Source organism: Lissotriton vulgaris, chromosome 3_1 (assembly GCF_964263255.1).
Source record: "Lissotriton vulgaris chromosome 3_1, aLisVul1.2, whole genome shotgun sequence".
Taxonomy (NCBI): Eukaryota; Metazoa; Chordata; class Amphibia; order Caudata; family Salamandridae; genus Lissotriton; species Lissotriton vulgaris.
The window spans coordinates 1,669,221,267-1,669,235,425 of NC_141689.1; the positions used below are offsets into that span (position 1 = coordinate 1,669,221,267).

General features: G+C 38.9%; 1 protein-coding gene across 1 annotated transcript in view; it reads left to right on the plus strand.

Annotated features, from left to right (window-relative positions):
* Window positions 1-14,159, plus strand: part of ANK2 (ankyrin 2) — an 874,236-nt gene that overhangs the window by 562,537 nt on the left and 297,540 nt on the right. Inside the window, exon 27 of the mRNA XM_086962136.1 lies at window positions 7,635-7,670. Coding sequence (XP_086818262.1) covers window positions 7,635-7,670 — 36 coding nt within the window. The remainder of the gene's footprint in view (window positions 1-7,634; window positions 7,671-14,159) is intronic.

The window sequence follows — 14,159 nt, forward strand, 5'->3', positions numbered from 1 at the left end:
CAACTTGATGTTGCTGATCGCGAACAAGGAAAAAGTCTTGCGAGGATGTCATTTTGCTTGCTTGCGGTCCTCAACGTCAAGTACCCCTGCGCTACCCTACACTACGCATGTTTGCACTGTGCTATGTGCAGTTTGCGTAGTGCAAAGTTGCGCAAACTTCGCAAACTACGCGAGCGTAGCGTAGTGCTTTGCCCAGGGTTACTAATAATGTTGCATTTTTCAGTACAGCTTGTACCTGATTGGTTAGCATAGATGGCATGAGGGTCTCACCATCCTGTTCTCATTGCAAATTCCAAACCAACAACGAAAGCGTCAATGATTAATACAATTATATGTTTTAGCAACATTAACTAGGAAAAATGTTTCAGTCTATTTCCTCCTTCCTGTCACATCGCACGCTGGAAGGAAACTTTAACTAACACTGGTACATTGGTACAATCACAAGAATGTACAGTTCACAGTGACCTTAAATCCTTCCTCCACTTGAGGCGAGCTAGTATAATCTGAGCATGCTCTCTACTTTCAATACAATTCACAGCCTTGCTGGATTCACAGGCAGAGTTGAGAGAGGGTGAGCAACCCAATATACCCTTGCGGGCTTGGGCAGATAATCGATTGAGAAAATGGGCCAGCAAAGGATTTTGTTTATGTTATCAAATCTCAGCTAATGCGGGATTCTAGTTAATTGAGAACTCACACTGTTATGGATTAGTGGCTGAAGCAAATAAATTTATAATGCAAGAAAATAATGTTACCACACTAACATAATAAGAAAGAATACAATAACCAGGTATTTAGAGTCAAAAAGTTTGTTATTTACTTGAAGACAAAACATTAATCATTGATAAAATAGGGTACAGAAGAATGCATTTCAGATATACAGGGAGTGTATTGTATGTTCCACCAATATATCAGAAAGAAAGTCTAAACTGCTAACAGATAATAACACAATGATTTCAAATCAAAAAGTAGATGAAAATCAATCGTGGTAGGTGAATCACGTGCAGAATTAGACACAATTGTCGACGTTTCGGTCTTTGCGGTATTATTTCATAAGACCATCATCAGGACATGGATTTAGTGCATTTGAATGTTGACCCTTTAAAATAGTGTAACATACACTTCCTAGTAAGGTCAGTGATGCTGAGTGAAATAAATCAATTGATGACGACACTTTGTCGAAGTTGAAAACTGGGACTTCAATTGAAAGGACGCTTTAAATATTGGTTCAAAAACGCAAACAGGGCTCGTTCAATGGCAGTAAATGCGTTGTCACGTTTTAGAAAGTCGAGAGCACAGAGCAACTTCATTATCCGGGTCAGCCGCGGCAGCGTATTTGGCAAAAACAGCAGTTCAGCCGCGGCAGCGTATTCGGCAAAAACAGCTGTTTTTGGGATTAGAGCTGTTTGCTGGTGGTAAAACATTTTGCAGATGCAATTTAGCAAAATTCTGCCTTATTAAAATCATTTAAACTGAAGGGCAAAAGTTAGGTTTTTAGCAGCATTGTCTTAAGCGAAATGCCACAAATGTAAGGCAACATTATTTATTGTCATTAAGGCCATACAGGGTAGGATACATTAAAAAGATAAAACTCTGTGTGCAATGGTGACTGTTTTAGCAGCGTTGTCCTAAATCTTGCATTGCTTCACTTTTAGTCTAAGTACAATTAAAAAGAATGCATTCAAGTTAAAGAACCTCATAAACCATTAAGCTGTGTGCACAGCCCTGGCGCTGGAAGATTTTACATATGGAATTTGGCAAAAATGAAACCCATGTAAATCATTCCAACTAAAGGGCAACATAGATATGTACGCAGTCCTAGTAGCGATTTTTAACAACATTAGTACAAAGAAAAAAAATTCATTCAAGTTGAAAAACTTGAGTTTGCCGCCCCCCCTTTCTTTGCTTCCCCTTGACAAATCACCATGAAACTTTGCATCATCTGCTGATGTAGAAAAAGCTATAGGTATGCAAATATGTACGGAGAATTGTCAAATGGGTGCAAAGTTATTTATTACAGAAAATAAATCTGAGGAATTCCTATCCCTGTTAGTGTGTGTGTGTGTGTAATTATGTATAGAAAAGCTATACTTACTTACCTTTTTATATTATGGACTCAATATTTTGTCCACAGTATTTGCGTGCCACAGTATTCTGGATTCAGTGTTCATGGTGCACACCCACCTATCTCCCCCGTAGTACAATAGCCACAAAGCAGAGTGCATAATACCTATATACAAGCTCTCTAGCTTGACTTTGTTTTTGCACATAATATATGCCATTATGCACCTACTTCATTTTGGACTAGTGTTTCTGAATTCTCTGGCACATTTTTAATAGTGTGTAGATAAACAAGAAATGTTGTGCAGTCTATCAATTGATTTCCCAGCGTTCTACTATTGCTTCCCTACAGGGTTCTAGTGAGCCCCTAGAATGCAAACCCTCTATATTTATACAAAATTGAGGCACACCTCAATGTTTCTGGAATATAAGCTTTATAATTAAACACATTTCCTGTGGAAGAGACTGCAGTAAAGGAACAAAATCCGGAGTTTAAGTAGCAGCAGCAGTCTTTCAGTTGATTGCCCAGTGATTAGTAGTAGCTTTGCCACACAGTGCTAATTAACAACTACTGCAGTCACATTCTACATTCATGATAAGGACAAGGCACTCTGCAATGCCCTGATGCTGGAAGCTTTTAAATGCATATATGAAACCAACTGATTTAAAATATTATGATGAGAATTACTGGGTTTAGTCATTTCTGGCAAGATAAACGTTTAAAGGGCTAAAAATAGTTAGAGAAAGATCTCTAACTGTGTCCACAATTCATTTTCAAATGTGTTTCGTTACTACTAGCCATCCTTTCTGTTACCTAGTATGGATTAATTTTTAAATATTAGCATTTTAAATAAAGAACATTTATTTATATACATCTATTTTTTTATAGCTGCAGGAAGCTATTTGCCGACAGATGTAATTTTCACAATGTATTGATTTGTGTTCAAGTAGGTAGTCACATTCTCTGAATGAGGTGTGGTTTGGATTTTTTTTTCTTTTTATTCCTCCCACTCTCTTGTCAGTAATTGCATCTCCCTGCTTGAATGGGAAATATGATCAAAATAAATTTTATTGAGAGTTCAATAAAAGGAAATTACAAAATCTTTTTAAGATATATATTTATATTTTGGTCAGTGTACTGTAACATATAACAGACTTTATTGAAAGGTAATCAATAAAAACACATTTTAAAGAACTAGTATCTTAAGTGAGAGAGACTAATGAGGAAACTATTTTAGTCACTATTTTAGTGTTTGCAAGTTGTTTTATCAAAGAAGTCTTTTGAGTAAGGAGATAGATAAGTGGTGACTCCTCCGTAGATTGGCATTGGTCATAGGCATTAGCTCTATGTTAGATTGTTTTATATCTGCCATCAAGTTTTATGTGCATGTCTGGAGTTACAGGATCGAGGTGCCATGCAATGCTTTCTTTTACTACAAAAACACCTGCTTCAACAGAGCTGTTCATCTCAATGGTCCAGAGCTGCAGGCCATATGGAGGACCTAGTGTTGGTAAAGGTCAGAGTGCATCGCTCTCTGCAGTGGTACAACAGTAAACTGTTGTATGGCCAGAGTTTTCAAGATCCTATTCCCTATTTGACCTTTACCGCAGATGCATCATAAGTCAGAAGAGGAGCGCATCTCTTCCACACACCAGTGCAGGCATTGTGGACCCCACAGTAGCAGAGACACCTCATGAGCTGCCTTGATCTCTTAGCAGGCCACCTTGCCTTCAAAGCCTTTCTCCCACAGAATCATGGCTAGGTAGTCTTAATCCGAGCAGACAACATGACCGCCATGTACTAACTACAGAAGCAAGGTAAAACCCACTCACTCTGCCTCTCTCTGTTATCCCAGACAATTTGGCTTTGGGCCCACCACCACCACATCCACCTGATGGCGGAGTATCAACGGGCAGGAGCTCAGGGGGTGAACAGCGACTTAGCATACCTGCTCAGCAGGTTTCATCAAGAAGTCCATAAAATGGAGTACAGTCCGGTAGTACTCCACGGGTATTGTAGTCACTGGGGTACTCCTCTGATAGACCTGTTTGTCACTCTTAAAAACACAAAGGGGCTTAGTTACAAGCCTCTTGTGCCACCGATGCGCCACTTTTTGTGACGCACCTGCAGCGCATTTTTCTGCCCCATAATTACAAGGATATTTAAAGCCACCTTGCATGGCTTTTCCTGTCCTGTAAATACTGCCTCTGTACACGCAGCACTTCGTGTGAAAGGGGCATTCTATAGATGTTGCTGTGGGTGTTCCCTTGCAACACCCATGGAACCTGGCATATTTCCAGATTTACGAGAAATCGCAAACCTGGAAATGCATCTAAATGCTACAGCTCCCCAGGCGTAGGTAGGCGTGACAAGGAGAAATGTATTCATTTCTCTTCGTTTGTTTTTCTCTTTCTGTACTGTGCAGGAAGGAACACCTTACTGCACGTAAACAATCATCCCCAGTATGCAGGCATCCTTGCACCAGGGTGCAAGTTTGCCTGCATCGGCGCATGGCAGCCAATTATGTGCCAGAGCAGGGTAAAGCACGGGGATGCAACATATTAATGTAAATATGTCGCATACCTGTGCTTTGAAAGTTGCTGCAGCGTGGCACACCCAAAGGGTTTGCGGTGCTGCGCTACGGAACTTTCTTGTAAATGTGGCCCAAAATGCCCAATCTTCGCAACCCTCAATGGTGACTCCAGCCCCTGAGTATAATCTCAATCTAGTCCTTACTAACCTCACTGGCCCCTCTTTGATCCTCTACCTCCACACCTTCTCCAATAACAGATAATTTCACTCTGGCACATTAGTGTAATGCAAGAGCTCATGATACAGGAACCTTACATACAAGTTTGCACCGACAGGGTGGTTTTAAGGACAGACCCTAAGTTCTTGTCCAAGATGATTTCTCCATTTCACTTTAAGTATAGAACTCCCAGTCTTTTTCCCACATCCACAAATAGTGTCAGAGAGAGCCAGCCACAGTTTAGATATCAAGTGGGTTCTCATGTATTAGATTGTATTAGACTGACAGAACTAAACTTTTCCCCAAGGCCGAATAGCTGTTTGTAGCCTTTAGTAACTCCCAGAAAGGTCAGACGATTTCAAAGGCAGAAATTGCTAGATAGATAATCTAGTGCATCCAAACATGCTAACAAAAAGCCAAACAAGTTATCTATGTATCACTCAGGGCGCAACCTCCATGTAAGAACGTCACCAGCATACCATTGCAATAACTGACATATGTAAATCTTCTACCTGGTCCACCCCACACACATTCACTAAACACTACTAAGCAGCTGTTCTTGCTAGGCAGGAAGCACAAGTTGGCCAGACACTTCCCCCATCCACATGTTAACTACTATATATTGGGGGAGACTGCTTTACAGGCTATGCAGATCATGTGCATCTACAGCAGTACATACTACGAATCGAAAATGTTACCCTGTTAGCATCTGTTTGTAGCCTGTAGTGCTGTAGATCCACATGCTCCCACACTCCTCCCCAGAATGGGTGGCTTTTAATGCAGATCTCTTCTTCCTATACATAAAACCCTTAACAATGCGCATGTACACTGCACTCTTTCTGCCACTCTATTAATACTCTCAACTGTTGGGCAAAAAATCTATGTGATATCATGTTATGATAGTAGTTGATAAGCACACAAATTCCTAAAAGGTGTTCTGGTGCAGTGAAACTAACAACTGCCCTACCCACAGCTTAAACCTAACAAAAGACCTACTCAGATACTGAGTTTCTTGCTCGAGTACACTGGGCCAGAGTTTTGTATGGAGCGGAGGACAATGCATAAAGACTTAAAAGTAATCCTTTTAGCAACAGGAAGCCAATGTAGCATACACAGTGTGGAAGAGGACAGAGCATGCTAAGGCAGCCCAATAACTAGTTTGGTCACCATATTTATGAGTTGGAGCTTAACACACTCTGTGAAGTACCCAGAAGAAGGCAATTACAGCAGTCAAGCGACTAAGACTTGTCCCCCAAACCACTATACTTGCATAATATTAACCACTAATCTAACAGAAGCCAGTGGCCTTGCGCAATGCCAACCTGAGGAGGAGTCACCATATACCTCATGGCTCAAAGACTTCTTCAAGAAAAACAACTTGCAAACATCTGAGCCCAACACTAGATGGCAGGAGTATGCAGAGCTTGTGAATCTACAGGACTCCAGGCTACAAACAGATGCTTACATGGTAAGTAACATTTTCCTTTTAGTCTACACCTAACCTTTAAAAGAACCTTAATTATATCTACACTCTATGTTTTCATTATTTAAGGAATTATCCTATTTATCACTCAAAATAAAAAGTCATCGAAATAAAATGTCTTGATTACCTTTCAGTACAGTAGATTTCTATATATTTTTACATACTGCTTATTTCAAAATGCAGCAGTGCACAGAAATAATGTTGAAACGTTGTGAGGGCTGTAGTGTGGATATACTAGTATTCTATTTGGAAATAAAAATGCAGATAAATTCACTAAATAATAATGAAAATGCAGCAATTGTTCACTCGCAGTAAAATAACTTCCACTATATTGGCATATGTGCAATGATGAACAGAGAAGATTTCCAATATGAATTCATGAATACAGCAAGAGCTTTAATAGAAATATCTTAACAGTTAAAAAAAAAAAGCTGCTTGTCATACTATATCTTGACTAGAGTTCTGTGATCTTGAAGACATGCTGGAACACAGTGGTCGTTATGCGAGCTATTTAGGGGTAACCATTGTTAGCAGAACTCAATCCTCTTTATGACACAGACAATTATGCAGCATCAAGATAGGGTAAAAATACCAGTTAAGCTTGTCCTTTAGTTTCTTTAGATGATTATACTATAGAAATGAGCAGATATGTATTTTAGAAAAATGAATATATTGACCTTTTGTAACAGCTAATTTTTGGGGGAAAGTTACGTCAGAGGTATAATTATTATTATTATTAACTTTATTCGATATGTAAAAATACCATAAAAGCAAAACATTATCCAACACAGGTTACAGGTACAAACATAAGAAGAGTTAATAATCCATCAATTAAAAAACCGCATGATACAATTTCAGTCAAAAGGTTAAAAGATTACATTGCACCTATCCCACATCCAACCAATTCATCTGCAGTCATGGGGACCATTCTTAAGAATAATAGGTAATTATGACAGGGAATCTTCAGGTTCAGACAATTATGCAGCAACAAGATAGAGGAAAAATACCAGTTAAGCCTGTCCTTTAGTTTCTTTAGATGATTATACTATAGAAATTAGCATATATGTATTTTAGAAAAATGAATATATCGGCCTTTTGTAACAGCTAATTTTTGGGGGAAATTTACGTCAGATGTATAAACAAAGCTATGAATTAGAAATCACTTTATTTACCCTTTGGATTTACTCCACTAACTTTTCTGAAAGTTTATATTACTGCAAGCACTCACAAGCTTATGTCTATCTTCTGTGTTCTGCTTACATTTACAAATCTTGTGTTTTCTTTACATTTTGCCTCTGCGTACATGCTTTCTTTCTGCTAAATGATCTGTTTTGTTGCAGCCGTACCTCTCCGTGTCTTGATCGTGACAATAGCAGGTGAACTTCTGTCTAATTTCTTCACTTTTTCGTATTCTTTCCTCACCTCTCACCTTTCTACTGTATTATACTCTTCACATCAGGATGCTTTGGTTTGCTCATGTTCGGCCATTGGCAGGAATGAGAGGACTGCACGCTCGCATGGGGACACCTTTGTGTTTAGAGATTACAGATTACTAGCTTGCTGCCATATTCTTTTCATTCCATACCCATAGACCACAGGGTACACATGCGAAATGAGCAAGGGGTAACAGACAGGGAAGAAGAGAGGTACCAGGTATTTTTACCAATGGCTGTGATGGGATTTCTTTGAGCAGAATTTCTTTAATCTGATAGGATACCTCAGTTTTGCTTTCCCTCAAACTTTGTTTCTGACAATGAACTTCATATATTAATCACAACCTTTTCATTGTTGACAAGAGATCTTTGCAAATGCACTTCATGTACATTTTGTGATTTTTAATTACTATTTTCCATATGACATCTTTGGCATTTTTTTACCTTGCCCTATATTTCTGTAGACATTTGAATATTCCAATAAGTAAATTAATTTTCTTGTATGTTCATACTTTTAGACTACTTTACTAAATCTGAAGACAATGCTCTACCAAAGAGTACCATAGTTGTAAGATGTTTCTGACAGTATCATTTGCAGCATTACATCTCTGAAAGATGGCACTAATGCACATTATTTCACCATTCTATTTCCAGCACTGTGAAAAACCTCGCTTGTGTGTCTCAGAAATTAACTACTTAATCAGTGATCTTCCTGAAATACTACAAGGAACAGTGCTATAGACGGAACAGTGCTATAGACTACAAAATCAACCACAATTACTATGATTGAGCTTGGGTACGTTAGAATGTAGAAATCAATTAAAAAGAGGGTACATCGGGGTTTAATTACCAGATACCATGCCCTTATCTCAAGTATCGCAATTCCTAAAGTTATATTTAATATGGAGGGTGATGTCCCACAATCTCCTCCTTCATCCCGCGAAGTTATATATTTCCAAGTTATGGGGAATTTTACAAACAGTCCTCGCCTCTATGAAAACAGAATAAAAAAATTGTGTGGAAGCACTCCTAAAAGAAAATTAATTAAACCTTGAGCCCAACTGTCATATGATTCGACATTATAATATGTTTGAAGGGGTAATGTGATACACACTAAATTGCATCACTATCAGAATCCAACAATCATTTTAATAACAGTGCATTAAAATTTTCAGTTCTTGTGCTTGGCTTAAGGTTTTCTATATTTCCAGTCTCTAGGACTCCCTAAAGGGGGTGTCCGGTGTTACAGGTAACAGGATCAGAAAAGGTACCTATTACTACTGTTGCTAAGGAATGTAAAGATATTTTATTGCTTAATTCAAATCGTTTTCTGGCCTTATGAGGAAGCAGGATATAGTGACCTTAAACACATGTTTCAGCTCTTGAGGAACTTTTTTAAGTCTTGAGAATAATTAACATGGGGCAAGTGAATGATGATGAAGTATAAAGTAAAAATCCAAGAGGAGAAAATCGCCATTCTCTGTTTTATGTATGGCATTCAGATGATAAGAGTACTGCCGGTCGCTGCTTTAACTACCTTCAAGTTTCTACATATCCAATTCATCACCAGCATTAATTGTAAGATGAACTTACATATCATCCAGTTGTAGTAATGACCCTTTCTACGCTTTATTGATTTTTACCTGACACTACGTCTGAAGGTTGCTTTGCTACTGCTAATCTTTTAGCATCATGGTAGTGTTTCCGTGTGTAAATGCACTGCAAAAGAACCAATATCCATTAGTGTATTTGTGCCTAGACATGGTGCATGTGTTACTCAAATAAATGGGCCCAAAACTTAAGCATATTTCATTTTCCATGCATCTTTCAAGTTTGGAGCTTACTATATATGCCACACATCTCATTTGGTTTTTGGAAAAATAACCAACTACTGCACCTAGGAGGCAAGCATACATGGAAAACTATTCTGTTAGTATAACAACCAGTGTTGGATGTGGGAGATTCATTAGTCTTGTACCATTGCCTTGGACTGTTCTGTCCCTCATAATACAGAAAACCTTTGCTTGCCAGATGCAGAAAGACCTATTTTCCAAAATTTATTATTTTTTATCAGATGCACCTGCTAGAGTAATACACAATTTCAGTATCTTGGGAGAAGGTACCGAACAGACATTTTTCTTCTCAAGAAATACCCACTCTTTAATAGCTAACTTTGGCCACATTTAGCTAAGCTGAGGAAGTATTACACAGTAGGGCTATGTTTCACGGGGGGACTGTTCAAGAGTTGCTACCTGACCACCGTTCATATTTGTGCATTGCTACAAAGAGCCTAGTGATGCACAGAATCTTAAAGTATCAGAAACTGGGCCTTGTACATTGACATGAGACAAAAAGCGTGCCTATGGGCAGACATTGTGTCTGCTTTTTCTGAAGGAAAGGGGAGGAGTCATAGAGGGAGCATGTTGAATGTTTATCCTGCAAACATCTGCTCCATCCTTTAACATAATGTGTCTGTACCCCCAAACAAATAAAAATATGGTCCATCCTGAAGTCCATTGGCATTGCTACTGTTACAAGCTATTTAGGGAATGACTGTGACACAGTTCTCTCCCCTGACACTTCCTAAATGTAATGGCAAGGGCCCCAAAGTAAATTGGGAAGATCGTGACCTGACATCATGATGAAGCACAATATAATCAACTGCCTTCTCATAGGAGCTGTATGTTTGCTCATTCATTGACTTTAGGTTTTCGTTCAAATGTGTTAGGTCTGGATAGCGGTTAAGCTCTGCAGAGATGAGATGGGTAAAAATTCGATCTTTAGAGGACCGAAGTTTCTTATGTGACTATTTTAAAACATCTATTAATTTTATTCGAGGGAGGGGGTTATAATAGCCATCTAATGGCTCAGAGCACTTTGGTGTAATGGATCGTATAGGAGGGAGATGAAAGTTGCATTATAGTACCAAGCTGAAAAAAGTGACAGACAGGAAAGAAGTCAGTCATCCAACAGTGTGGCCAGTGCCTTCAGATAACCCAGTGTTGAATATGTCTCCAAGTATATGACAAAGCCTTGCAACTTTTAGAAACCTAACAGTCTGGGCAGAAAGGCTAGGCCAGTCTGATGCATCTGAGCAGTTTGTGCTTTATTTATAAGCAAGCTATACTGCTATGCAGATTTTGGAATTAGACTAAACTGGTTTTAGGTGAATAATTCTAGACCAGAGCAAAGATACATGCATGTGTCAAGTGGGAGAGCTAACTTACATGTTGCTCATGCAGTCCTTGATGTTACAATACAAGGAGGTTACATTCCTTGGTGTCAGACTCCTTTTAGAAAAAGGGTATGGAACAACTATAAAGCCATATCTTTCTGAAAAGCTGCAGAACACTAAATGTTCGAATATATGTGAAATATCTTCAAAGAAATTAAAAGTAGCCAACATAGAACTAATACTTTCTAAGACAATGAGGGAGTCTGACTTGCTCAAATCAGGTAGTGTGACTCGTTATGAGCCTTATGTTTGTGCACCCTACCAAAATCCATGCTGTTTCACTTAGCAGCCTGTGGATATGAGGATGTACTTCAGTACCTGCACATATGCTGCCAAACTTTGGCTACTTGAGCGGTGCCAAGGTTATTTTTAGAATCTGAACCCCTAACAATGCTTTGAAGGAGTTCATGAACTAAGACTCACTAATCGCTTAAGTGCAAAACTCTGGAAAACCGTTCAAGTCTTGAACACTTGCTGAGTTGCTCCCAGCTCTGCTGGTCAATCTTAGATGGCTTAACCTGCAGGTCTCCTTGAATTAGATAGAGGAAGCTTGATCACATATACAAGTTTGTCCTAAAGGAGCTTTCCTTTAACGGTTCAATCAGTTACCCCCTGGATGATCCCAACTAAGCAAGTCTGTCCGAAGTCTTGAATCCTTAAAAGGACATTAAAATCATTTTACAACTATTTCCTGATTATATTTATAGTTTCATCGTTCTTTTTGGTATGTTTGTGCTTTTTCCATTAACAGAAAACCTTTAAAAAAATCCATCATTCATATTCTGGATTATTTTTATAGGAAGATCACTTAGGTTAAAATAGTGATATACAGGTTTATACAATCCGGTACAAGAACCAGAGCAAGGACTTGATGCTAGACATCTTAGACCGTTTTGACAGGGTAAGGAAAAAGATGACCACTCACTGTGGCTGACTTTCCCACTGTGCCAGTGGGAAAACTTAGTTGACAAAATAGGACATGGTGTGCCAGTGTGAGATCAGTATGATGATAGAAGGCATTTCCTCCTCTTACATTTTCCAAACAGACCGAAAGATGTCAGTGTGTCAGGGGGCCATACAGGGGGCCATGCACAATCCTTTTTCATCCTTGCTGTAACATTTGCCTTGAAGAAGGAAAGACTCCTACAGTGCCAGCACTTTCCTGGGCCCCCCTCATAACAGCCATTGGAGTTTGTTCACTCGTACAGCCAGCTACAGGATTAGATCTGATTCTTCAATTATATGGGGTAACTCCTAGGAAACAAAGATGTATGAGTTTAGGCCTCCTTATTTACAAAGGCATTGATGCCCAGCTACTGGAATCCATTTGTGAGAAACATTCCCAGATTATTCCTATCTCCAAGAATACCATAGACCCATAGCTGTAGAAGACATTCAAGCCACTGTGGCTCAATGGTGTGTTTAGGTTGCCATCACAAATCTTGCGTATGGTTGATTCACCGACAGCAGGCAGATGTTGTTTTACGTTATGTACATTTTACACATACCCTCCCAAAATCTGTACTAAATCTTCAAGCATGAATCCCTCTTGGTAGTTTTCATGACATATTTGGAAATTACACTTAGGGATGTTGTTTGTTGCAAGTTACTGTTTAACTTAGTTCCCCCCTCCAACTCCTGGCAAGACTGTATGTATTAATCTATTGTCTATGACAGATAGGGCTACATACTGGAGCACTCTGAACAACATGTGTTTTCCCATATTTGTGTTCCTCATTCAGCTAATGTTTAAGACAGATTTTCTTTGCTTTCTGCAACTTTTAAGGACTAGAATGTGGCCTGAAGATGTGGTGTATAGATATGTATAGGGAGAAGTCATTCGAAGAGCTACATTTGCATGACAACGTTGCATCTCTTGCAACACCAGCCTGTGAAACATGTGAAGTTCAAAAAGTATATTGTCTACTAGCAATAAGAGAAACATAAAACACACAATTCACTGTTCAATTTGAAAGCAGCTGGATATTTTTTATGTGCTCCCTAGGCCCTTCATTAGCTTTTGTTTACTGTGTGGAAAGGCCCTTGTGATGGAGAGCACTACTCTTTAATGCATTGTAAGGCCACTTGGCTAGGCACGAGCTGGCTAATATCAGGCTGTATAGGCTTTAGTTGACCAACACAGCCCAGTACATGGTCAACACACAGCTTTCACTGTTGTAGATCAGAGGAGGCCTGTTGTTATGAATTTCAAGAGAGCCATGATAGAAGAGCAATTCACAGAGGTACGAAACTGAAAACCATCACTGCCTGTTTAATATACTGCCAAAAAGTAGGTTGATTTCCTAACATTTACTACAATGTTGCTTATTTCGCGGCTAGAACCAGTAGTTAATCTTGTCTGCTTCTCAGCATATTCAAAATTAAAATGCATTAAGAATGTTTATTTTTAATTAGATTAAGTTGGTATTATTGCAAGTTGTTGGTCAATCTGAGTACATGATGCATTTTTGCTGTTTAGTTGGCCAACAACGCTGTAATCAATACATGCAAAACAAGAAGGTACTAGAAGGCACTGGTCCATACAAACACACTACAGACTGTGAGGCCTGTAAATGAGCCTTAGAACAGCAGAGCCATGATCTCCATTGTTGTAAGAGTCCAGGGTCCTTTCTTTGGAATTTGCACACTGAAAACTGATTCTTAACGATTGAAGATCAGTGTCAACAAATTATTTCATACACATTATAATCTTTCTATCTATGAAGTAAATAAAAAAAAATCTGCATTTTTCAAAAACAATTTTTTCTCTCCTGTTGGGAAGTCTACACTTTCTGTTTGTAGGAAGGCAGGGTGCCAGGCAGTATAGAGTAGGTCAGAATGTGGTGAACATATGATCAACCTACCACTGGCTGGTGGAGTGCTCATTAAAGGCTCCTTCTTCCAGATGCACCCATTCCAAGTGAGGAAAAAGATGGGTGTTCTCACCTATATCTAATAAGCTTAGCACTTTTACAGTAAAGAAAATTCTCTCGGAAAGAGCCTCTAAATATACTCACTCTACACCACTAATTTGTACGGGGTTTTAAATCCTTGTCAGTGGTTTTCCCTTAATACCTCATAAGGGTAGAATATTTTTCTGTGGCTTACTATGCTGTGGTGGGTTAGGAATTTACTTACTGTAGTTCATCTAGGTAAGTTTGCGGCTTTATGGCTCAGCAAATCACAGCAGAAGAGAA